The sequence below is a fragment of the Cygnus olor genome, chromosome 1 (assembly GCF_009769625.2).
Source record: "Cygnus olor isolate bCygOlo1 chromosome 1, bCygOlo1.pri.v2, whole genome shotgun sequence".
In the NCBI taxonomy this organism is placed as follows: domain Eukaryota; kingdom Metazoa; phylum Chordata; class Aves; order Anseriformes; family Anatidae; genus Cygnus; species Cygnus olor.
This window is the reverse complement of record NC_049169.1, coordinates 155013196-155039339: the sequence shown is the minus strand read 5'-3', so window position 1 is coordinate 155039339 and position 26144 is coordinate 155013196. Positions and strand designations below refer to the sequence as shown.

At 39.4% G+C, this 26144-nt stretch overlaps 1 protein-coding gene and 1 non-coding gene across 2 annotated transcripts; both read right to left on the bottom strand.

The window, feature by feature from the left end:
- Nucleotides 1–7625: 7625 nt before the first annotated feature.
- On the bottom strand, nucleotides 7626–7698 carry TRNAF-GAA. Its single transcript has one exon. It is a non-coding gene; the product is annotated as a tRNA-Phe (tRNA).
- A 4055-nt stretch (nucleotides 7699–11753) lies between these two features.
- TGDS (TDP-glucose 4,6-dehydratase) lies at nucleotides 11754–26023 on the bottom strand. The gene is made up of 12 exons (XM_040538818.1): nucleotides 25898–26023; nucleotides 25198–25264; nucleotides 24691–24759; nucleotides 21593–21683; nucleotides 20467–20609; nucleotides 19434–19532; nucleotides 18588–18647; nucleotides 16873–16916; nucleotides 16432–16597; nucleotides 15900–15958; nucleotides 13212–13309; nucleotides 11754–12824 (listed from the first exon to the last, which is right to left on the bottom strand). The coding sequence occupies exons 1-12, from the start codon at nucleotides 26002–26004 to the stop codon at nucleotides 12724–12726; spliced, it is 1104 nt and encodes a 367-aa protein (XP_040394752.1). The 5' UTR covers nucleotides 26005–26023; the 3' UTR covers nucleotides 11754–12723.
- Nucleotides 26024–26144: the final 121 nt, after the last annotated feature.

Here is a 26144-nt window from a genome sequence, read left to right as displayed (position 1 = left end):
GGGGTCCATCCCCCAGGAGCAAACTGCTCCAGCATGGGTCCCCCACGGGCAGCAGCTCCCCCCAGACCCCTGCTCCTGCGTGGGCTCCTCTCCACGGGCTGCAGCTCCGGCCCGGGGCCTGCTCCTGCAGGGGCTCTCCATGGGCCGCAGCCTCCTCCAGGCCACCTCCACCTGCTCCACCGGGGGCTCCTCCACGGGGGGGCTGCAGCGTGGAGATCTGCTCCATGTGGGACCCATGGGCTGCAGGGGGACAGCCTGCTCCACCAGGGGCCTCTCCACAGGCCGCAGGGGAACTGCTGCTGCGTGCCTGGAGCACCTCCTGCCCTCCTGCTGCACTGACCTTGGGGGCTGCAGGGCTGTTTCCCTCACATTTTTTCTCACTCCTGTCTCTCACAGCTGCTGCACAATGATTTTTACCCTTTCTTACATGTGTTTTTCCCAGGGCACCACCATATCAGCTGCTGGGCCTAGCCGTGCCCTTCCTGTACAGGCTGTCTTTGACTTAGGTCCTCTCTCCTCCTTCCTCCAGTGCAGATCACTGCCCTCTCACAGCCTTATTCGTTGTCTCCCTGTCCTGCAACTGGGAGAATGAAGCCAAAGTTTGGGCATGCAGAGCAGCTCTGGAGATCTCATGATCCTGCCCTTGCACAAAACGTCTCTTCATATGAACAGTCTCATCAGCTCCTGCTTTCTCATATTTGTGTTACTTATCCAGTCCCTTTCTAATCTGCAGACTTCTTTTCCTGTAGAAGTCTCACTGAAGATCGATCTACATGCTATGGTATATTCACACACTGTTAGAACAGAAGAGCAACCCACAGAGGAGTAGCCTGCTCAGGCCTCGCACCGAACACACAACAAGACTGCACCAGGAATTCAACCTGAGTTAAAGACAGTTTCATTGTCTTAGCTGTTTCCTTTTCTCAACAGCCACAAGGCTGCTGTGCTTGTGTCCCATCAATCTGGACTCCGGATTGCTCAAGCTTTCCTTGTATTGCGAATTTCACTCGTCCATCTTTCCATGGCTTTGCCAGCAGGCTTCCTGGTGACAGCGGATGAAATTTATCTCATCTAATCGTAGACATCTATTGATTACTGAAATCTACACTTAACTGGTCACCCGAGGCTCCTTTACAGGATCCTCCCTTAATGGTGAGAAATAGATGTTTTTAGGGTGCAATTCACTCAGCCTGTTTTCTGTACCCACATGAGGAAGGAATGAATTGCATCGCAGAAAAGCATACCCTTCTTCATTTACTTATTGCAAGGGTTGCCTAGGGTTCAGTGGTACTCAATACTCATTAAAGGTATACGTTTAGACAGATGAGTCCCACCTGGGTCGCCCGCTGATTCCTCACTAGGCCTTGCAGTCTGGCTGAACTTAGCTCCCACAAGTTGGGAGCTGACTGCAGTGGGAAAGCCCTACTACCTAAAGACATCCACTTTGAAAGTTCCAAGTCTGATGACACATTGCTTCCCACCTCTACAAGGACATGTGCTAGCTGAAGCATGTCTATATACAACTTCTTCAGAAAGGTCCTAAAATCACACACTGCTTTAGTACAGCAGATGTCTCTGCCAACTCAGCTAGATCTTTCCACAGCCTTAAATAAATGCTATTTAGAAACTGCTGATACATTTTTACACAACTTAGTCAGGTATTGCCTGAGTGTAGTTCTATTCATTTTTGTCAGAGATAATGTATGGGCATTTCATTTCCTTTGAAAGATCGTTCTTCTGTCTCTTTCTTATTCCCTTGTTTAGTGTATCTGAGGAACCTCTTCAGAGATCAAGAAGCAGTATCATCATTCAGCTAACAATTTAACAAGTCACTTTATATCTAAATAGACATACTTTTTCCATTGTCTATCAGATGTAGGAACAGGGATGAAAGCTTAAGCTACTTACAGTTTAGGTAAATACACAACTAACTGACAGACAAAACCATCCTGAGAAAGCAATGCCGCTAATCTCAGCATCTTCAGCTGACAAAGGATGTGTAAATAACATCAAAGAGATACACCACTCAGGAGCAACCCTATGTCTGCCTCTACACCACAGCTCTAGACACCACTTGTCCAAAGTCTGTCCAAGGACTTCTTTGGAGTTATTCCATCAGATTCTAGCCTGGACAAACTATCAAGGCAATCATAGAATATAAGATAAGATTCATTTAAGGAACCCAGGCATCTGGGAGGTAGAGAGCTAAATCTCAGATACCATGTGGTGGTTCCCAAATAGTCAGTGAAGGTGTATTGGGTTTACAAGACAAGGGTTTAGCAGCAGGGAGGCTGCAGGGGTGGCCTCTGTGAGCAGAGCCCAGCAGCTGCCCCATGTCAGATCAGAGCCAGCTCCAGACAGCTCCAAAAGGCACCCGCCGCTGGCCAGAGCTGAGCCAGTGACGTTGGTTGTGCCTCTGGGAAAGCAGATTTCAGGAAAGGAAAAAAACTGCTGTGCAACAGCCCTGCAGACACCGAGGTCAGTGCAGGAGGAGCAGGAGGTGCCCCAGGCACCAGAGCAGAAGTTCCCTTGTGGCCTGTGGAGAGGCCCCCGCAGGATCAGTTTGGGAAGGACGGCATCCCATGGGAGGGACCCCACGTGGAGCAGGGGCAGAGAGTGACCATGAAGGAGTGGTGAAGACAAAACATTAGGGACTGACTGCAGCCCCCATTCCCTGTTCCCCTGTGCCTCCTGAGGGAAGAAGATAAGAGAGGGTGGATGGGCGGAAGGTGTTGTAGTTTGCTTTTGGTTTCTTGCTGTTCTAGTCTGCTGGTGATAGGCAATAAATTGTATTAATCTCCCTATGCTGAGTCGGTTTTGCGTGTGATGATAATTGTTGAGTGATCTCCCTGTCCTTATCTCAACCCTTGAGCCCTTTCCATCATATTTTCTACCCCTGTTCCTCTGAGGAGGGGGAGTGAGAGAGCGGTTTTGGTGGAGTTGAGCTGCCCAGCTGGGTAAAACCACCACAGAAAGGAAAGAAGCACCTCCGTAGGATGAGTCGTCCCTTTCTCAGAGAGGCATCATGGAGAGGTCAAATAACCCATCTCTCTCCTAAGTTCCCCGCCTTGATCTTAAGAGGAGGCGTGGGTGACTAACTCAAACTTAGACACTGAACTTTTACATGCTTAAAGTGAAGTGGGACAAATTCCACTCTAAACAACTGTGGTAGGAGACAATCTGATTTAGATAGAGCAGATGCACGCTTGTTGACAACATGGGAAGTGAAATGTAAGTTAATATCCTAGTTTGGGCACATGTGCAGCTCTATATGTGCAAAACCTGCAAGAAGCCAGCAGTCCAGCTAGCACACAGGCTGCCTTTGTGGCCCGTCACTCAGCACACAGTCAGGAAGGCATGAGCCAAAGACCTCATGTGCAGCATGAAGGGGGTTGGACAGAGGGCCTGGTCTCTACCACTCAGCAGTGTAACAAGTTGTGCCAATCACGGGGAAAGAAATATGAGAACAGAAAACCACATTTAAAAAAGTTTTGAAAGACAGTACAAACACAGTATTTGAAATAATATCTGAAACCTCTAAGGTCTTGACCTTATATTAACTCCTTCAATAGACAGTTCTAGAAGATACAGTTTTTATTCAAGATACTAAAGCTACTACTTATTCCAACAGAAAATAAAAAATGGAACAAAAGATATTCATCCCTCATGTCATGTGGGCTAAATCTCAAGAACACTGCCAACCAAACTAATGAATGCACCCTTGCTTTAAGCAATTACATGTATGTCCATACAAACAAAAATGTACTGTTTCCCCTGAGGTTTACTGCAGAATAAAGATAACATTGATAAGCATAGCAGAACTGACAGTTAAGATTTCACTTAACTGCCCCAAATGTCTTCTTATCTATACCACCAATTCTGTATTTCTACATTTCTACGGGATATGAATCCTATATTACTACAGAAGCACAAAGCAGGAATCCTGAGGTATATTGGTGGGCGTGGAAGGAGGAAATGAAAAACACGCAAACTCCCAAGGAACTGAATCAGAAAAAAACTTTCTTACATGTGTTTCCTGAGCTGGGTACAGACCAGATAAAGCTTTCCTAACTTGCTAACTCACAGGAAAAAAAAAAAAAAAAGTTGAAGATTGAATGTAGAATGCTAGATTCTAGAAATGTATAGTCAGCTGATTTTTTTTTTTCTTTTTAAATGTATTTCTTCCCCAGAAAAATTCCAAAACAATTTAGCTCTTTTTTTGGGGACCAGTAAACAAATAAATAACAACTAAGATTTGATATTAGGGAAAAAATAATAACAATAAAAACTCAGACTAAGTCCTTACTGATGTTTTTAAGCCCCTTGTATTGATCATACTGCATATCTTACTGCATATCTAAATGGGATTTAATGTATGTCTGTAAATAGCACAGGAGGCAAAGTCAGAAATATTTTAGTCAAGAGGCAGAAACAATTCTTTTCTAACAAACAAATCCAATTTTCAGTGCAAGGAGAAGGAAATTTTACTATGTATAGGAACAACATTTATTCACCACAAAGAGGCATGCTAGACAGTAACAAATACAAGGTGCAGAAACTGCCTGCAGGGACAAGGAAGGGATTTCCTCTATTTGCAGATACAGAAGTCTGGGGGTAGGAAGGAGAAGGAGAATCTCATCTGAGGAGGACCTGAACTTTCTAAATGTTCAGAAAGCCTATGGAATATGCCAGGCACAAGAAGTTATTCTTGCCACTGTCAGAAATAACAAATAGAGGGTGTTTCCAAGTAAAGCTTTAAGCTTCTTTGTTATTTGTCATGTCCTGTGGTTGCAAGTTGTTGTGCTTCCACTTGCAGCAGAGCTAGCATGTGTGACACAATGCTTGCTGAGCTGCTGCTTCTGCTTCAGTTTTCATTCACTAAAACAATGATTCAGTAGCCAAGGATGGTGACGAAAAATAAACCATGAACCAAATCCATCGGATTTTGAATATCTGAGTAAGACCATAACGGCACTGTAAATAGTGATTTTCCTCAGATTCCCTGTGAGGTATCATCTTCAGTATTTGACAATCATTTAAAAAACATATGTAGCCACATCTGTAGTGGCAAAGAAGTTTACCAATTGCACAGAAGGAACCTTGTGATTAAAAAATGAAGGCTTCATTAGACAGACATGAAAGTAGCCTGGATCTGCTTCCTCGCAGGGGAGACAAGCTAATAGAAAAACAAATGGAAATAAAGATGTTCACTGGCAAGAAGAAACCTGGAAAGTAGCGATGCTAACAAGAAGATGGTGTAAAGCAGATAAAGCTGAATGAAAAATCCTGAATATGGTGCGACATAAAAGCAATAAAGCAACAACACTTGGGGTTATTTTCTCAGAATCTGCCAAATCACATTAGGAAGAAGCATCAAGCTGGCAAAATCAAACAGTTAGAACTCTAAAAATACTGGAATTAAGGTTATCTCTTAATTTTATCCTCTTGTTCCACATAAGACCTGCAGCCTTATTCAGTGCATGCTATCCAAATCCCATACCAAACAAAAATTAGATTTTCTTCTCAATGCCCCCATCACTGTCACCTTTAACGTTTTAGTGTTTCACAAAATTTCTCTTTAAATTCACAAAACCTCTGAGAAGGGAATTTCTTTTACAAGTAGCAATATCCTTGTTTTAAAAACAGAAATTTTAGGCACTGCCGTAGCACACAGCTGCTATGTATCTGTGCGCCTTGGTGCCCCATTGAAAAGCAGGGACTTGGAGAGGGCAAGAGAGACCCAAGTGATTAATTCATTCCCAAACCACTATTAATATTTTTGCTGAGTAAATAAAAGTTCTTTGGGGGGGAGGGGGGATGTTTTTCAGACATTGCATGCACAAACATACAGAGAAGGATGCGGAAGTAATCATAATCTTAAGACTCCCTTCTATTCCTGAGTGCTTGAGTGTGCAGTCTCAATATTCTTTTGAAGGCTTAAAAAATCTTTAGGAAAAGTTTTGATGTAAGCAGATATACTAACCCTTACCTGCCTTATTTGTAACGGTCTACGTAACAATTATGCCACTTGTACTAATAGGATATTCATCTGTAGTGAAGGCTCCTTAGATTGGACAAGCAAGTCAGTGACAATTTTTGATGTGACGTTGTGATTTAAAAATAAATAAATAAATAAATAAAAGCAGTGATGCCTTTTCCAGAATAGACGAAAGATCGCTGAATATTGGTAAGGAGCTGATTTACTCCAGTATTTGTCACTGGTGACACCAGTACTGAGAGACCTTTTTCTGTGTATTGTTCTGGTGTCAGTGTCTAAAAAAGGCTGAAAAAAATGTCTGAAAGCAGGAGAAAGTGTCTTAAAGTGAAAGACTTTGGTTTCCTTGATTTATCAAAACAAAGCCAGGGTGATGCTTTGATTCAAAATGCCAGGAACTAAAGAGATCTTTAATCTAACAGAGAAAAGGTTTAACAGCACTAATGGCAGCAATTTACCAGAGGACAGGCCCAAATTAAAGTAAGGGTTATATATGGAACAGTTGCAACAGATTACCCAGAGAACAAATGGGTTTCTTGCCTCTTCATGTCTTCAAAGCAGAACCAGATGCTGCCCTTACAAATGTGCTTCAGAGAAATCCAAACGATTGGTGCCAACGTAAAAGTAAAGAAAGGAGCAGTTGCAAAGACTGGGTTACATTCATTACCAACGTTTCTGGCCTTAAGGCTGCTCTTTAGCCTTTCTATGAACCAGAAGTAGTTACAAGCATTTGCTGGCAGCAGAGGAACAGCGAGATTCAGGAATTTTGATCTCAGTTCTAGATGCTGGGGAGAAGCAGCCTCTGGTTCTTCTGTTTCTGACTCTTTCCTCGTCCTCCTGAGAGCTTCCACATGGGATTTCTGCGGCTTCAAGCCTTGCCCTGCCATGTGTCCTCCTTCCCGCTTCCACAGCACAAAGCCCTCGCTAGTGCAGAGACCTTGGAGGCCCTCGGGCTCCCTCCCTCCCCACCTCCTTCCCAAATCACCCTGCTGTGGTTCTTTCATCCACACCTCTCGTGTACAACATGTGAACACCCCAAAGTTTGCCATTTCGCCAGGCTGCCACAGATTAAGGAGGCCCCTGACAGAGGCACCATACATGCCACAGCCTAAGCGCCAGCGTGCTCCTCCGTAATGGCGGGGCACAGAAAATTGCGTGCGTTCCCTCAGTCCCACTGCTGGAAATGACACCTGCGTTTGAAATGAAGTGAAATGAAATGAAACGAAACGAAACGAAATGAAACGAAACCATGTAAAATAATATAAAATAACATAAAACAGTTAACCTACTGAGGAAGACTACAGGAACTTTCAGGCCACGCAGTGTTAGGCTCTGGCAAACCGGCCCGCGCAGGCAGAGCGCCACTGCCGGCTCGACCCTCGCGGTCGTGAGCGACACGATCGACATGTCTCGCCTGTCATGACACCCAGAGGGAGCCGTGCCGAGCCTGGGGCCGCCTGGGGCGCTGCTGAGCTGGACACGTGGAGCAGGAGGGCAGCGGGGGGCCCAGCTGTGAGCGGGCAGGGGCCGGGGCGCCCCGGGGCGCTGCGGCTGCGGCGACAGAGGCTGGGGGCACCGTGACAGGCAGCAGCAAACTCCGGAGTGAGATGGGGAAAAGAGAAAAGCTTATTGCCGAAACCCGGGATCGAACCAGGGACCTTTAGATCTTCAGTCTAACGCTCTCCCAACTGAGCTATTTCGGCTGGTGCTTTAGCGGAGTGAAAGAGTTAGCTCAAAGCCATTGTTCCCCGCAGTTCGCCTGGCCACCACACCAGGATTTGGGTACGAGGGGCGCTGCGAGGCGTTCCGCGTTACCAGACATACCACACGTGACGGGTCTTTGCGCGAAAATTATGCCTCAGCAAGAAGACAATGTACCGTTATCAGAAAACTATATGAATATGTGCATGCACTTAGGAGAAAAGTGCTTTGGTTGTGGCTCCACAACCAAACGTGCCACCCCACAATTTTGGGGGGAACAAAAGCTAGAATATCCTATGGGATTCACGGGCATTAAATCAGTGGTATTTTTGAAAGTTTCCATGATAGCGTTTTGAAGCCTGACAAATTACGCACAGAGCCGGTGGTCTTTGTGCCCTGGTGGGAAGAGCATCCCCACCTGTGATTTTCCTGGGGCCTTGCTCAGGGATGCACCTTCTGCAGGGAAGGTGCCCTGCCTCTGCACAAACCACAACATCTAACTGAGCATATTTATCCAGAAAAAAGGATTTTTTCCCCTATTGCCACTTAAGCATTTATTTGAACGGACAGCCGCCATCTCACTCCTGTGGCTACAGGACAAATGCAAGGGATATGCCCAAGCACACGTTAGCATGCAGGGTACCTACAGCAAACACACTCATGGCTTGAGTTTCCAAGTGCTTCTTCGCCCCACCCATTGCCCCAACAGGATGTGCCTGTGAGAGCATCCCTTCTTTACGGTCCCTGCCCATGGTGGGGGAGGAAATGCTGCTCTGCATGTCCAGGCGCTGCTTCTCCCTCCTCTTAACCTAATAAAACCCAACAAGATTCTGATGCAAATTCTCATCACCCCGTGGCTTTCACCGCCACGGGTGACGATTGTTTTACTGAGCAATGATGAATGTAATCACTTAATGAGCGTGTCTTTTACTGATGCCACTAACGCAATCTTATGATCTTTGGTGCTGATAAACTCAAAATGTGTGATTACACACATAGAAGTTACAACACTATTGACACCAGACTTTTCATACCCATTAGCACGGAGGAAAAGGGAAAAATACAGAGCTATGGACCAACCATTTATTCTAATCTTTACTATTTTTTGAAACCTTTCTTTTTGCTAGAGGAGGGTAATGGAAACAGTGGAAAATAAAAACAATAATGGCAATGCAAAATCAAACAAAAATACAAGTATGATTCTGAATCAGATATAAAATATTTTATTAAACAAGCCAAAGGTGCTGGTGGTTGTTTTTTTGTTTTTTTTAATGAAAAGTCCATGTATTGAAAAGTAGGAATATCTTAGCTATTTAAAGAGCAGAAGAATACAGCTTTAGCAAAATAGAATATTCTGAATACAGCTGAAGCTATTCACAATTTTCTTCTAAGAGGAAGAAAACTAGTGTGTGCTATTTTGTTCAGAATGGGAATCAAGGGTTTAAACAAAACACACACACACCAGCTTTTTCACCCTCAACCTTTCTCCTATACCTAGTAAAGAACAGGGTGGATAAAGAAAAGTAATTTTTTCATCTATCATTCTATGACAATGTAATAAAATGTAAACCAGCCCCAACCACAAGTGGGATCTCAAAGACAAACAGCTTATGAATATATACAAATAGATGCCAAGGTATACTTTGTCAACAGACAAAGCTTCAGAGAGTACAAGTATCATCTCCACCACACAAACTGGAATCTGCTACACACGCAAAGGCCCCACAGTGCAGAATTCCCAGTGCAGGCAGACTACAGAGAGCATTTCCTCTGCCGTCTGCTTCACCCATCTTCCAATTTCTTTCACTGCTGCTTGCAAGAGATCTGCAGGCTTCATATACCAAGACAAGACAGTAGCAACATTGATCTTCCCCAGCGCACACAACTGAAGTGCATGGGACTTCAGTAGTTGCTTCCTAAAGACCTAATCCATCCCACAACAGTAAACCCCCAGAGATGCAGGACAGCAGTCCCCAAATAACTTCCGAATCTGAGCCTCTACATCTGTGACAGAACCTGTACAGAAACCTTCCTTCAAAGGGCAGCCATTCTCCTTTAGGAAAGCTTCACCAATTTAAGTGAAACAAACACCTACTCCATTTATTTTCTTATTGGTTTAACCTGCTTGTTCCGTGACGCAAACCCTGAGAAAAGTGGACTGAAAAATTGTTATGCTTACAGTATTTTACATCATTACCTCTGCCTTCTGCTGAAGTGCTACTTCATATCTTCTCAGTGAGGCATAACCAAAAGCAGTGAACATCTCCACATTAACAGTTCGCTGGTTGATTTTGTCATTTCCTTCTACAGAAGAAGCCAGAAGGTTAATGGCAAAATAAGCTGTTTTCTTTATGAGTAAGGACTATTCCTTGGGAAAGAAATTCTCCTACCAGAAAACTCACCTGCTAAGGCAACCTGATCTACAGCAAAATAGCACAAAGTAAGAATCACAGATTTAAAAAAATACGTAAGTAGGAACATCTGTTCAGCATCTCAAACAGTTTTGAAGATTTAATCTCTCAAAATATTTACATAAACTAAGAGAACAGCTACCACTAAAAGTTATAGATCCTTCTGACAAATCCACTCCCAATAATATTGCTTCTATGTAACCGTTTGGATGGTTAGATAAAATGTCATTAAACCTTCAGCATCTAAACATTCAAAACAACTTTCAAAAGACCTGTTCAATAAACTATTCAATAGACTAATCACAAGCTTTTCTTCTGTGTATTTGTCATCGCATAACACGTTACCAGAAGTTAATTTTTTTTTAGTGTTTCAAACACACCGTATCTATTTGTCAAATTAGAAAAATATTTTAATAGAGAAGATTCTATAATTTCTATTCCTAAAATTAAAGACACTTCCTATTTCCAGTGTTCCACCATTAAAAGATGTGAAAGATACGTATTTACACTGCAGCTCACCCAGGCTATCTACCATAGTAAAAATAAATGCAGCTAAAATGTATTTTTGCAATATTTCAGCTATTTCCAATATTGGTTTCTACAAGATACAAAATGGTCAGATGGATAAGTAACACTGCCTATTGTAAGAAAGCTGCATCACAAGGAAATATAAAAATTAAGAACATATTTGAATGTTACGTTTCAACCAATGTGTATTTGACACTGAGATTTAAGCAATTCACTGGTACAAGCTTAACCTTAAGTATATGGTACGCCAAATATTCTAACAGACTAGTGCATATTAAGTCCTGTAATTTCTGTTCCCAAATGAAAGTTTTGACTACCAAACCAAATATGAGAAAAAAATAAGTGCAATGCAATTCAAGTACGGTATTATTATCCCACCTTGTCACAGAAATAACATGTTCCCAGGCTTTAGGATATATATCTGGGACAAAAATTAGTCTAGAAGCGTACTGCTCAGTCTTCTTTTAGAATGATTCTTACCATCAACAGCACCATTCAGCACACGAGGTGTGATGCAATTAGGAGCATTGCAAATCCAAAGGCAGCAATACCTGCCAGCTGAGCCAGATACTATTAAGTGTTCAGTTACTACCACAACTCTAGCTTGTGCAAAGATAAGGCAAATGCCCCAAACTCCACCATGCCTGCATCTCAGGTGATAGGGAAAGGATTTCTGCAAAGTGTGCTAAACTTAGTTTCTGAAAGTCTTGAATTTACAGCAATTCAAATATGCAGTAAAAGACAACTTCAGAGGCCAGCAGTGTTTCTGAGCACACCCTAGCATCTTAAATTCTACACTTCCACAGGTACATGGAAGCAGAAGAACTGTCTGGGGCTGTGCTTTTATCAATATACTTCTGTACTAAGCAAGAAGAGTTTCTTCTTTTACATATGTCACCTCAAAGGCAAAACAGTGAAGATCATTTTGTTCAGGACACAGGAACACTTAAAAAACAAACAAAAAACAACCACCATCTACTTTGAGCTGGTATGTACCAACTCAGCTTATTTACCCAAATAAGAGAAACCAGTTATGCTGTAAGTTTTTAATCAATAAATCAACTTTGAGAAAGATTTATTGACACATTTTCAGCACTGAAGTTTCATCCAAAGTTTTACATTAAAACTCAAATTTGTTTCATCTTTAAAATGTTTGTCAAAAAACACACACACCAAACACAGCATCAAATAAGGTGTGCCAACCCACAATTCGAAGGAAGTATTTAAAACTTTTCATCGTACATAGCCTTCACATCACAGGAAGTTACATTACCGGAATGTTAATGACATTACAGTATTTGAAGTCTGTTACAATTATAATTTAGAAAAGGAAAAAGGAAGTTAAAACATAAAAGGACATAATACGGTAAACAGATGACTTCTAAGACATTGGAGCAAAGTTTAAGAAATGGCTTGTGGAAATCTCAGTAAGAACATCTGCTTTCTTAACAATTTCCCCATCCCTTTTACAAAAAAGCATTTAGAGTAGATAACATTTTAAACTGTCATCTACACAACGTAATACTGCAACAATAGAGAAAAGAACTGTGAACCATATGGCTGCCATATCTAGTTTTTACCAATCAATTTATACTCTCTAGAAAATACATCATCTTTTCCACTTGATTTAAACCAGAAGGCAGCTATTTAAAGTGACAAAACATATATTACAGTGTAAAAACAAAATAAATCAGATGAAAGATTTCAGAACTAAAAATACATATACGCACACATTCACTGGAAGTCCCAAACACTGTAGTCACAATCCTCTCATTCAAAATGAGTAAGACAGATTTGACATCGGTTATACTAACTTTTATAACAGTATAAAAATTCTTCACCCTGTAAAATTCTTCAGAAAAAAATAAATCTATACCTAGTGAAGATTTAATATTGCACCAAAAGCTGAAATTAACAAGTTAAACTTATAAAGTGCTGAACCCTTCCAAAGTCATGCCATATTATAGATCTGTACTTATCACGGTTCACGTATCTTGGATGCATTAAGAATTTGCTGTGGTCACTTGATTGCAGGCTTCAAAGAAAAGACTGTGAGGTAGAATAGATTCCTTCAAGATCTCTGCCACCTTATGGAACATTAAGCTGAGCAAATGGCTCTGTCACAGGAAAGGGCTCCAAAGCTTTCTCTGCATTTTTCCAGTTGTGAAAGTTTTCTTTGTACCATTCAACTAGCATGTAAAGAATGTTGATAAATCAAATTGAACAGAGATAACAGGGAAATTCAAGTATTTCCACAGATATCAAAGACTACCAACAGACTAATATTTCATTATGCAAGAATTTAACCTATAATGTTCAAAAAAATCTAGTTTTAGTCTTTACAAATTCTATATTCAAGATTTATTGTACCTATAAAAATTACTTCCAGTACCTTATGCTACTTTTTTTTAATTACAAACTCACTATATAAAAAGGAGCTAATTTTATGTAAAATTAAAATGATAAATTCACTCCCTTTAGCTCGTCATTAATTAACCTATAGACTCAATTTTACCCCCCCCTTTCCCTCCTCCCATCACTTCCAAATCTATTCGAGTAAATGGCATCAGACATACTTGTTTTCTCTATTCCTTCTTTCCAAGGCACTTTAGGTCTCCATCCTAACTTGTGCATTTTTTCTGAATTCATTGGGTATCTCATGTCATTGGCAGGTCTGTTGACAAATAAAATGCACAGGGAACACAATTTGGTTAGACTTCTTCCATTAATTAGATACACAGCACTTCACGCTGTCTTCAAGCCATCGTTAGGTATGCTTCAGTTTTGAAAATCCCCTTCAACTTGAACAGATTACACTGCATTCCAAAAAAAAGTGACAACTTAGAGCAGCTACAACACAATTCAATTTGCACAACTACTTAGAATCGACTAGAATAAATATGAATTAAATGTCTTCACACAAAAATTAATGCTAATCTCAAATCACTGTCAATGCAAATTGGTGCATTTGCAGCTCTTTAGACAACCACTAAGCAAGGCAGTGTTTTCTAATAACAGCATTCACATTTCTCATCCTGAAAGCCCACAAAATATTCACACGCTTCAGATCTGAAGTACAACGATTTCTAAAGCACTGCCGTTGCAGTGCCTCATTAGCTGCACAAACTTAGTATTATCAAATATGTAGAATGCAAACTGCAAGATTCAACGCAGAAAGGCATTTCCTTCCATTAAGTACAGCACACATGTTTACTTCCACAATCTGTCAGTAAGGTTGTCTAGCCCAGCCTTTCTGCCTTACTGGCATTAGCATACTGAATAGTTAAGGTACACATGCAGACAGAAGCAAACTACTTACCAGTTACTAAATCACGATCTCGGGGAGAAACACAACTAGTTTTTCCATAGCAAGTAACCCCCAGGGCCTAAGTCTCTCAAAATCAAATAATCATTTGTAAGCTATCCTAATACTCTTTTATAAGGTCCCAACCTTCTTTTTTCTTTTGAAGATGTATTCCCATGCAGTTAGTTTTCCCAAGCCCATATATGTTTAAACATTAGCAAACAGGACACAAAACACATGAAGAACCATCTCAGTTGGAACTACACTGAAACCTACTGAACACTCGCATCATGTGCTCAAAGGGAATTTGTTCAGGTCCTGTGATACATTTAGATAGGACTCTGAAAAATACTTCCTTTTAGAGAAAAATTAGTATATTTAAATACATTTCAGTTGCCAAGAAAACCATCCAAATATGAACAGAAAGTGAGAATTCTAAAGGCCACAATAATACTTAACTGCTATCTGCAGATATGTGATTTCTAATCACTCCAGAGAAAGAGTGATATCTGAAGGATGCAGAGTCATTGTCGCTGCAGAAAAGAAATGGAGATAAAAGAACAGAGCCAAACCAAGCCTGCAGTTAAGGATTACACACAGGAAAAACACGTATAGAAGCTATCCATTTTTGCTGCTTTGCCACCTCAAAGTTTTACATCTACATTTAAGATGGTAGGTTTTTATCTTAAGCTAGGAATTTAGTTAGGTACATCCTTCTGTCTGTGGAGTGTGAGTCTTACGTACAAAGCACATCCAAATCTGAACTAGCCACATTAACACCAAAATACTAAAGCTAGGTGAGAGACAATTGGATTCACCTCTCAAGTGATGTTGAGGACAAAGTAGCGAATAAATTATCCTTAAAGAAAGGATTTAGTTACTATGTAAAACCAGTCCTTTTCCCAGAGCAAACTTCAGCAGTGAGAAGTCTGAATAAAGTCTGTAGACAGCCAGACTTCGAAGATTTGAGGTAAATCCTCCCAAAGCAGTACACGCTTTCCAAAGATCCAAGTAATTAAAAATACTTTTTTTTACTCTTTTTTTAAATATAAAGTATACTATACAGATCGTAGACATCAAGTCCACAAGCAAAAAAAATTAAGAAAGCAAAATATCTTTCTGTCCTGGTTTCAGTTAGGACAGAGTTAATTTTCCTCCTAGTAGCTGGCAGGGTGCTATGTTTTGGATTAGAATGAGAAGAGCGCTGATAACATGCTGATATTTTAATTGTTGTAGAGCAGTGCTTACACCAAGCCAAGGACTTTTCAGCCTCTCTCTGTCCTGCTAGCGAGCAGGCTAGGGATGCAGCAGGAGCTGGGAGGGGACAGACCCAGGACAGCTGACCCGAACTGGCCAAAGGGGTATTCCATACCATCTGACGTCATGCTGAACAATATATAGGGGTGGCTAGCCGGGGTGGAGGTTTGGCCGGCTGCTCGGGGATAGGCTGGGCATCGGTCAACGGGTGGTGAGCAATTGCATTGTGCATCACTTATTTCGTACACATTATTACTATTAATACTATTATTATTATTATTGTTGTTGTTATTCTTTTCCCTGTCTTAATAAACTGTCTTTATCTCAACTCACAGGCTTCACTTTCCCGTTTCTCTCCCCCATCCCGGAGAGGGAGGGGGGAGGGTGAGCGAACGGCTGTGTGGTGTTTGACTGCCAGCCGGGCTAAACCACAACACTTTCAATGCCTCAAAAGTTATCACGTGATTTCTAAGCACTCCAGAGAAAGAGTGATATAAGAACTAGGGAGAGACTCACTGTTGCTGCAGAAAAGGAAATGGAGATAGAAGAACACAGACAAACCAAACCTGCAATTAAACCTGGAAAAGTTATCCCAGAAACACTTTTGCAAATAAGTATGTAAGTATTCAGCAGGAGACCTTCAGGACAGGGCTATCCTGTACATGCTTAGCAATTTATTTTTTTTTTAATTTTTTTTTTTTACCTGTCTTTGACGTAATCCATCCAGTGCTCCATTTCAGATTCTGAACTGGTCTTCTTTATCTAGTAAGAAGGGAAAAAGGAAAAAAATTCACCTCCTCATATTTTGCACCATCTTGACATACATTTAAAACTAGATTTCAGTCTGTCATGGAAAAACAAAAACCAAATAAAAATGGTCTTATGTCTAAACTGAGCTGTCAAACTACTTAAACCAATTCCAATACTTCTCCCTCATCCAGGCACTTGCTAAACATTCGTAATTCAATTGTTGTATTTTAATTCTACACATTCTCAGACCAAAAATAAAGTAGTCAACATGGAAAAAGCATCAAATGGTTTCTAATTGCTACACCAGTTACGTCCCAGTCAGGATAGCCAACTCAGTGCCTGTACTGCACATAGCATGGCTGCCACAGGAAGGTTAGCACATCATTTTTCTATCATCCGCTGCAAGCACTAAACTATCTCACAGAGCAAAAGGTTTATAGAATAGTTTATATGGGCAATGACAAGTATTGTAACTTTTTACTCACTAAGTGGATTAACTCCTTAGCAAGCTGGGCAATGGACATCTCAAAATTAGTTCCAATGTTATAAATTTCACCTGGCTTCCCCTCCTTCAGAACAGTAAGGAATGCTTCTACAACATCAGTAGCATATAGGAAATTCCTTCTTTGAAGTCCAGAACCATGAATACAGCTTAAAAAACAGGAAGAAGCAGAAGATTTTTGTTAATCCCTAAACAGAAGCACTCAATTAAAATGCATCTCAAACTGTTCTACTGCTAGAAGTCACCTGAAGGTATTTTAAATTAAATAGCTGACACGCAAACAATCCTTCAGCTTTTTAAAGAAATCCTATTACTGAAATAAGCAATTCATAACTTAGTTATGAAATTATCATTTCACAAACCATACAACATTTATAACTAATTACAGTTTTACAGCAAAAATCACACAAAAAAAGGCACATACCATTTTCTGTTCTGTTGCAACAAAGATATAAACTTTGGAATAACCTATACAGTTGAACATCAAGAAAACAAAAGAACATTATTTTAGAAGTTGTTATTCTGCAAAGAACACAGTGCTTCACCATTAAGTATCATTACATACTTTAGTAAATAAATTTAAAACGTTGAAATAAACTTAAGTCTAATCAAAGAATGCATTAAGCCTAGAAACTGCAAGCTTTTTTTCCTAGTATAAGCAGAGTATTTTGTAAACCACAGTTGCTTTTTCCAAATTTCAGAGGAAACCAATTTTCGTTTGTTTTAAGAGTAAATGCCTCTATTGCATTGTAACTCTGACCTTTCTGGTCATCCATTACAAATGAGAAGTTATAAACTTAGTGTTTTTACATATAAGAATGGTTCCATTACTTTTCACACACAGAAATGAACTAGAGTCTAAAGAGGCATGACTACCGCAAACTGTTCAGAATATAGTTTGACCATACAGCAAGTTGCAGCAAACGTATAGCAAAAAAGTACCAGTCATTAAAATTATTAAATTTGGAAGAGAACCAATGAAGAATTTAAAGGTAAGCAAACACTAGTGAAGTGATAGACACCAGCTTGCAGCATGAATATTTACAATCGTATTATATTTGGCTATATGCTTAGATACATTCATCATGGCCCAGAAACTTCACAACAGTTGGTCCCTCTAATAAGTTTTCAAATTGAACACACAGAAACCTTTAACTTCTTCACTTACTTAATACCCTAAACATATGAGTAGCCATACTAGTTATGTCCATTTTAGTGGACTAGTATAGTCCATTTTACCTAGTATTGTTTTTAAACGATAACTAGAAGTGGATACTTGAGGACAAGTTTAAATTCAAAGGAATCAAGTAGTGATACACCTCAGGAATATAGTCCCAACATCAGGCAAGCCACAAACAAACATTTGCCAAGCCACAGTAAAAACACACTTTAGAAAACGTTGTCCATCTGCAATATCTGTCTATCTACAATAACACAGGGAACATAAATTTTTTATTTGGCTAAAAACAAAAATAGTAAAAAAAACAGCTACATTTCAAATAAATTCATTCCACTAGTGTATTTCCATTCATTAGCACAGCATGGTATTACCTACAAAGGCATCTCCCTCTCACTAATAACTATTCTAAATTGTTATCCTGCAAGGTAGTATAGAGCTATGCAGAAAAAAATACAAGTCTGTTTGTGCTACTTCTCACCATGTATCTGATTGCTAAAGGTTCATCTTCTCTATTGCCCATACATGTTGGAACATCTCTTTATACCAGATTCCTCTCTTAATTTACTTTTTTAAATGTTGCCTCAGTTATTTAACATTCCTAGCTACAGCAGGTAAAGATGTGAATTCGAGTAATTTGTAGGGGAACCCTGCCAGTTGAATATTCTTTGAAAACTAGAAAAAGTACAGAACAAAGCCACTGCAGGTAAACTCTTGTAAGTAACTGGAAATCTTTAACTGATGCTTTACTGACAACCAGAACACATGTATACTTTGTACTGATGGGAAAACGCATTAGTGTGATATCAGAATATACAACCACAGGTAAGCACTGACTAATATACTTGCAGGACAGCGCTTTTTTGTAAAGTCTGTCCATTCTTATGAGAAAAAAAGTGACATTACTAAAACCTTAAACTATAGCATACTGAAGCTAAGAGTAAAGCATGAGTTTGACTTACTTTTTCTGGATACTGGTGTGGCCCATAAACATTACTGCTTCGCGTAATAACAACTGGAAACTTAAGAGCATTAAATATGCATGTCATTACATATTAAGTATACATAGTAGTGAAAAACTGCAAGCTTCTTGTTGAAGAACAAATGATGACACACTTGCAGTGCCTAATAAAATACCCAAAAGCTTTTACAAACATTAATTAAGCTATCCATACACCTGCCTCCAGGCCTATAGTGACAGATGTTCCCAACCTCTCAGTCTTGAGAAAGACCCACCATAGGACATTATGCACATGTATCTGGTTGACTGAACACTTCTTCCTTACTGTACATAAAATATCGCAGCCATTAACATCATATTCAAGTCAACCTGATGTCAAAAACAGCTTTGCAGAATAACGTCAAAAGCATTGAAAACTCAAAATATCTTTGCTTAAATTTAATCATTTTTTCAATCTTTTTTTCCACATTTACTATAAGATTAGTCTTAAAACAATTTGAATTTTGCATATTCTGCTTATGTGTATCTGGATGTTCCTCAAGCTTACCAATGTTTTAAAAATTTTTTACTGTTCTCTTTGACCATTTTATCAAAAATAACTTTTCAGACATTACAACTCAGATTTTTTATTTTTAAATCTAAAAATAACTGACCACTCTCCAGCCTTTTGCAGTACAACACCACCACTAAGTGGCTGATATACTCTGACCCATCCAAACTACAAGACCAGAAACCAGGAAAGAGGTGACATCACATCATCTACTAATGACTTTTCTTTTATACTCTTACACATATAACGCACATTTAAGTACGAGCTTCAGAGTTTTTAAAGCATGCATTAACTTACTTGGTACCTTTCCCAGTAAGACTGAACAAAACACTCCGCAGCTGCTTTAGAGGAGGCATAGGGATTTGTAGGACGTTTTGGTGAGGATTCGTCAAATTCCTAAAACAAAAGCTTGCATTACTCAATTTCTTTTGCCCATGTAAGTCTTAAAGTTATAAAAGCTACAGCTGCAACTGAAGTAAACATCCCTAAAATACTCGGGCACACCAGACTGAGAAAGATACCCTTCCATTTAAAAAGGAGACAACCAATAACCCAAGACAATATTTATCAAACACGAGAGTCAGCCAGAACATCAGCAATAACACTTTTATACTTCTAGCCAAGTACCTCACAGTAGCAGATCCTTAGATATTTACCCTGCAAAAATAGTAACTATTGCCACAGGAAAATTCAATCCTCTTCAGGCTCATATTGCTTGAGTGCACCACAGCCAGTAAATTGAGCTTTCAGTCCTAAATAAAATTGGTCCACTCCGCCTTTTCTATAAGCTTTCTTCTCTAAAGAAAATAAAATTTCAGCCCACAGCCTTTCAAAAACAAGGCTTCAACAATTCTGTCTTGTTCCTCGTGGCTACCCTGCCACTTTATCTATTTGTCACTTGAAAAAAAAGAGAAACAATACTGAAACAAAGGAGGGACTCTACAGTTGCTAAGGTTCCACTCACAACTATCACCTATATGCATGACTAAAAGATTCACTGATCCTGTCTGGCCCTTGCCTCTGAAATTACTTGATCCTGATTTACTTTTTTTATTTCCTTCCTTCCCCCCCCCCCCCGCCCCCCAAAACATATCTTTAAGAATCCCTACTATGATTCACAAGGGGTATCTCTCTCTTTGAAGCATTAACATGCCATTAACGACACCAACCTGACTGACACCAACAAAAAAACTTCAAGACAATTTTGATACTCGGCTTCCTAAAAGCAATTAGTACCTACTTACACATTCAAGTATTGTCAGAAATAGCTCAAAATCATACATTTAGAGAGGATAAGGAAAGTTCGAACCTCATGAACTTCCAAGCTCACCTGATCAGTGCTGCCTCCATATACTTCATCTGTACTGACATAGACAAACTTCTCCACATTGGCTTCATGTGCAGCAGCTACCAGTACATTCGTGCCATAAACGTTCACATAGGTGAATTCCAGGGCGTGCCAAAATGAAAGATCTACATCAAAAAAAAAGATTAAATTTAGGTAATACATGGCTTTCTACTGAACCATAATATTAAGGGCAGCAATATAGACTGGGATTTTATCACTAGTTCTTTGATTGTCAGGATAGCATGGTCACCATTAAATGAAGTAACTTTCTACATATATTTGAAAATAAAATTTTTGCTTCAAAAAGGAGGCCAGAATGAGGAACAAAAGCTTATTAGCTACAGATGGTTCAATCTGAAATAGCTCAAGTTAGCTTCATTTAAGTGGCAGCATAACTAATTCCCTCCTCCACTAGGAAGTGCCAAGCTCAGTCAGAAAAGTATCACTCAAGCACCGTCATGAGATATATTCATATAACACCCATTACTGCTAATAAGCTACCACCTGTTTTAACTCTTCGGATTGTTCCACTAACTTAATGACTTTGGGCATATCAATTTTGACAATTCTGAGAAGTATTTTCCTGGAGAATTCTTCAAGGACTTTTGCTCACGATGAACAGAGTATGATAGGAATACTTCTCATTAACGGTTTTACTGAAGAGCGATAATCTGAAACAGGTACTTCTGCCTATAAATAATTTTCTCTCTTTTTAGAGCTCTGTCAGTACTCTAAAAGGAGTTACACTCCCTCTTAGCTTCTACTCTATAGTTTTTCCTGCAAGGTTGCAGCCAATCAAGTGAAATTATCTTCATGACTCCACTACTACAGTGTAAGTTACACGTCTCGAAGGAATTTAAAATATCTTTATATTTAAAAAAAGCATTTCCATTTATACATGATCAAAATAACGAAGCACTTTAAAGCTGTGAACTCCTTAAGTTAAAAAGGCCACCAGATCTTCAATCACGTATTCTGTAAAGATATCAAACCGTATCCTTGTTTTAAGTGAATGGAGAAATAAATAAAAAAAGATGAAAATTATCAGTATACTATTTCAAACAAACATACACACAAAAATAATACCAGAACATGCAACAATACTCACCTACATGAGTTTGGGCTGCAAAATGAAGGACTATGTCAATTTTCTCAGTTTCAAAAAGCTGTTTTATAAAATGAGGTTCACAAATATCCCCCTAAACAGTAAAAAAAAAAATCATTAACAAATTAGGTTTTTTTTCTTTCAATAATGAATATACTTTAATTTGAATCAAGCATCATAAACAAACCATTACAAAGGAGGCACAGGAGAAAGTTTTGCAGTAAGTACAAGCTTGCAAAGCCAAAGCATTTATCTTATATCAGAATCACAGTATTACTCAGGTTTTTTTTTAAATAGCAATAATAGAAAACTAAGACTGTCCAGCCAGAAGAGGAATTTATATCCTCAAAGAGCAAACAAGATACAAATATCCAGAGTTTTAGATACAAGATGCTTTCTTTTAGTTTTTCAGAGATACAAATACAGCTACCAGCTGAGTTTGGGGCAAAATACCAACGCCGTATTGCTTTTTGAGCAACAGCCTCAACAACAGGCACCCCATTTCAGATTTTATATCACTATCTAATATAAACAATATCACCCCCAGAACACACACAACAGAAGTACAGTGTAAGCCAAGGTCAGAACAAGCGCCTACAGCGAATAGGAAAGTTACGGGAGTCTGGCTGGCAGACAGTGACACCTAGTGGCAGTATGAGAGGCGAAGTTCATCCCCACTGTTGTCAAAATAGATGTATGTCTTCCACGGGTATTTTTTTTTTTTTTTTTATTACCAGAAAAATTGATGTATTTGGAAAAGAGTCAGGCACCAACACACAAGCCGTTTGTTAGTCTGACACACAATCAACAGCAGCTTTCAAAGGTAAGTACAAGCTGAGAAGTAGCTTCTGATAATCATCTATTGCCTCAACTTAAACAAGACAGTACTTCAAAAGCTATGTCGGGGGAGGAAGACTTCTGTATTTTCAAGAACAAGGCAATTAACTAAACATAGTTCAAATGCGCCTACCTTTTAAGAAGTTCTCAAGCAATGATTCTGAACAACTGCCTCAAAGAAGTACTGTATGTCAGAAACAGAAGGAAGATCTACTGATTTTCCTGTTTCTCATCCCTGAACACAAATGAAACACTCCAGCAAAGACTTCAGACGCATCCACTATTTTTAATTAATATGGCTAGAATTAGTCACTTTTTTTTTTTTTACCTGAAATTCAAATTAAATACTTTTTTCTTTTAAGATTGCTTTCAATAAGATCACTCAAATTGATATTTTTCTTCTAAAAATACTGTCAGATGTAGACTTTGCCTCAGACTTAAGAACTTAAGATGATTTTAAGAATCTCAAGGTACTTCAAGAAAGCTTTTTAAAAGTAACTTGTATTTACAATTGTCAAAAAATGTACAATTACAGAAATAATACTCAACCTTTAACAAAGCACAAGTTCTAGTATACATCAAAAGGCACCATGCTGAACAAGAATATAAATTGCAATTAAAACTGTTGGAAGTACTACAATATCTTTCATACTGCCCCTTATGATGATCTCTAAACTTTTACTTTGCCAACTTTTAAAACAAAGAACTTTTCTACAGCATTTATCCTTCCTGCTCTCTCTGTAGGCCAGCAGTAGCATCGTAATTCAATCTTCGGCTTTGACCCTTGAAGAGTGTTTTTTCAGTGCATTTTTTTTGGTCAGAGTAAATACCTTGTCAACTGCATGTAAGTTCTAACCAACATTCTTTCAAAATAAACAAATAAATAAGAAAAAAAAGAGGAAAACACCACACTAAATTCTAACTGAATAGCTGGAACGAATTACTCTTATTCTCACAGTAAGCCTTGTAAGAACATATTCCTACTCTAGTTCAGAAGCAGCATTTACCATCCTCCTGCTCTGTTTACAAGATGCCTACTAGAACTCCGTGCACCGGTAACTAAGCACCAGTACATATGCAGGTAACAAGGCCTTTATTTAGCATTCATATGTATCACATCGTATACTGAAAGCTGTCAAAACAATTAGGAAAAATAACAAGAGAACAGCTTAGTACATATCCTCTTACTCTTCAAGCAAATTTTATCCAGCAGCTCAGGAATTAACATTTATGAAAATAAAAAGAGAAGTTTACAAAAACAGCCACTGGGGTAACCAGATGTGTGGAAAAGTTAATTTCCCAACCTTGCCTGAATCTAAGAAATAAGTTGAGTTTACATCTTTTACCTCTGAAAAAGTTTTGTCAGTTTAGTGGATGGCTGCTATTTCAGAAAGTTAAGCTACGGGCTTTTCTCTGATGTCCTGCAATTTCAGGCAGCCTAGCTGAACAGAGAGACCAGCATCAGCACTGACTTAAACACAGCAAAAGAATCTCAGCACACAAACCTAGCAGTCTGAATATTTATCCACACAATACATCTAAATCTGTCTCCTGCCTGAAGCCTAAAATGTTGGAGCAGTAAACTGATTTAACTGGCAACAGTTTAGAAAGAAAGGACATACCTTGAATCTAGACCCTGTTCCAAAACAACTACAAAGTACAGAACACGAACAACAGTAAAGGGAAGAATGTAGCCTGATTCCTAGCACAAACAGAACAAAAAAAGAATATAATGCACACAACGGATTACAACGAGCTGCAGTGTTTGAAGGTGCAAAACCTAAGAGAGTGTCTAAGCATGAAGGAGCCAAATCAAAGGCCATCTTGCCCACCCCAGTTATCACAGCAGTCTTAAATGAATCATTCCTAAAGCCAGTTATCTCCATACTCAGCCTTTTACCTTCTGAACCTTTATTATACAATAAAATATACCACAATTTTCAGAAGACTGCTGCAAGTAAGAGGCAGAACACATTGTCACACAACTGCACACTGTCACAGACTTTTCTGGGTGAAACATGGATTCTATTAATAAAGGTATAGAACTGCAGTTGTTGTGTCAAGCTGAGTGTCGGGCACACACTTGCATATTCCAAACACTGACTTATTTTCTACAGGAAATTAGTAGAAGTAATCTCCATTTTCATTTATGGTAAAACAGTGGTTTTATACCTAGGTTTAGAGAAGCTCTGGAGACTACATTACCATGATACAAATACACACATACAAGAAGTTAAGTTTCCTAGAAAAGAAGGCTTTATCACCTGGATAAACTTGTAGTTTTCCTTCTCAGAGACAGTTTCAAGATTCTTCAAACTTGCACAGTAGTCGAGCTAAAAAGAAATACCCACAGAATATCAACAAATAGTCTTCATAAAAAACAAGCAAACCAACTCAGCTCTAACTCAATTACTAGAAAATTGAAGATTAAAGTAAAAATTGCTTTTCAAAATTTTGCAAGCAAACATTGTGAAATACGAGAAACACAGAAGTCTGAAAGATATCCTTAGATCACAAAACTTCTTAAACAGACACCTCTAACTTCAAAAGTCTCTTTTTCCACAAATAATAATTGATATATAGTTATCTGTAGCAGGCACAGAACTGTGAGAATAAGCAGCAGTTAAATTATTTTTGCTCAGGAACAAAGGGAGAGTCAAACAGAAGATTAACAAATAACAATATTTCAAATAAATTTCAACACAGTGTAGTTAACATTAAAAATCTTTACAAATGGTGTTCCCTAGTAAAAAAGGAGACAACCCACTTACCTTATCTAGATTTATAATCAGATAGTTTGGATAGTTTTTGACGAGGGACACAACTACATGTGAAGCACTGCAGGATGAAAGAGGAATAGCGGATTTTTCAATTACATTGTTAGCTTTAATGCAACAAAGCGATGACAAATCAATACCAGTTGATAAATCAATACTAAGTTACATCAGTCAAACAATATCAAAAGTCAGTTTAGCAATAATCAAAAGGCTATGGGGGAAGAAAGAGCTGTACAGACAGGAGAAAGAGCACCTCACTGAGAGATTTTAAGATATGGCAACGTTATTCTTTCAATTGCTGCATAGCATTAACTGAAGAGAAGATTAAAAGTTAATGCTGTAACGAGAAAAAAAATCACCTTAAAAAAGAAGTATTATACACTACAGTCAACTAGCATTTTAAAAGATTTTTACACCCTTAAGTTTATACATTAGGTACATACTATATATTTTTATATATATATATATATATATATATAAAGTATATATGTATATATTAGAATATAGGTTTGGTATTAGGTAGAGCTCATTACTCGACTTCTCTAAGTTATAATGCCAACTCCCAACCCTCTACCACCCTCCCAACCTTCTACCAACGCCCCCAGGTGTAAGAAGAGGTGAGTTTGGGTGGTATTTTTTTGGAAGCAGCCCCCTGCAGAGGCAGCCGCCCCCCAAGGCCTCCCCTCCTCCTCACATGAAGCCGGCGCCACCCGTCACCAGCAGCCGCTTCTCGAAGCGCGTCCGCGTCGCCGCCGCCGCCGCCGCCGCCACCGCCACCCCTGCCACCGGCTGCTCCGACATCGCCCGCGCTTTACGGCGGCGGCACGACATGGCGGCCGCACCCCCGCCTTACCCCCTTACCAACAGTCGCCTTTTTACGACGCTGCTCTGCCTTACGGCGGAACCCGGCAACCGCCACGTAGGTAAACGGGGAGAACCCG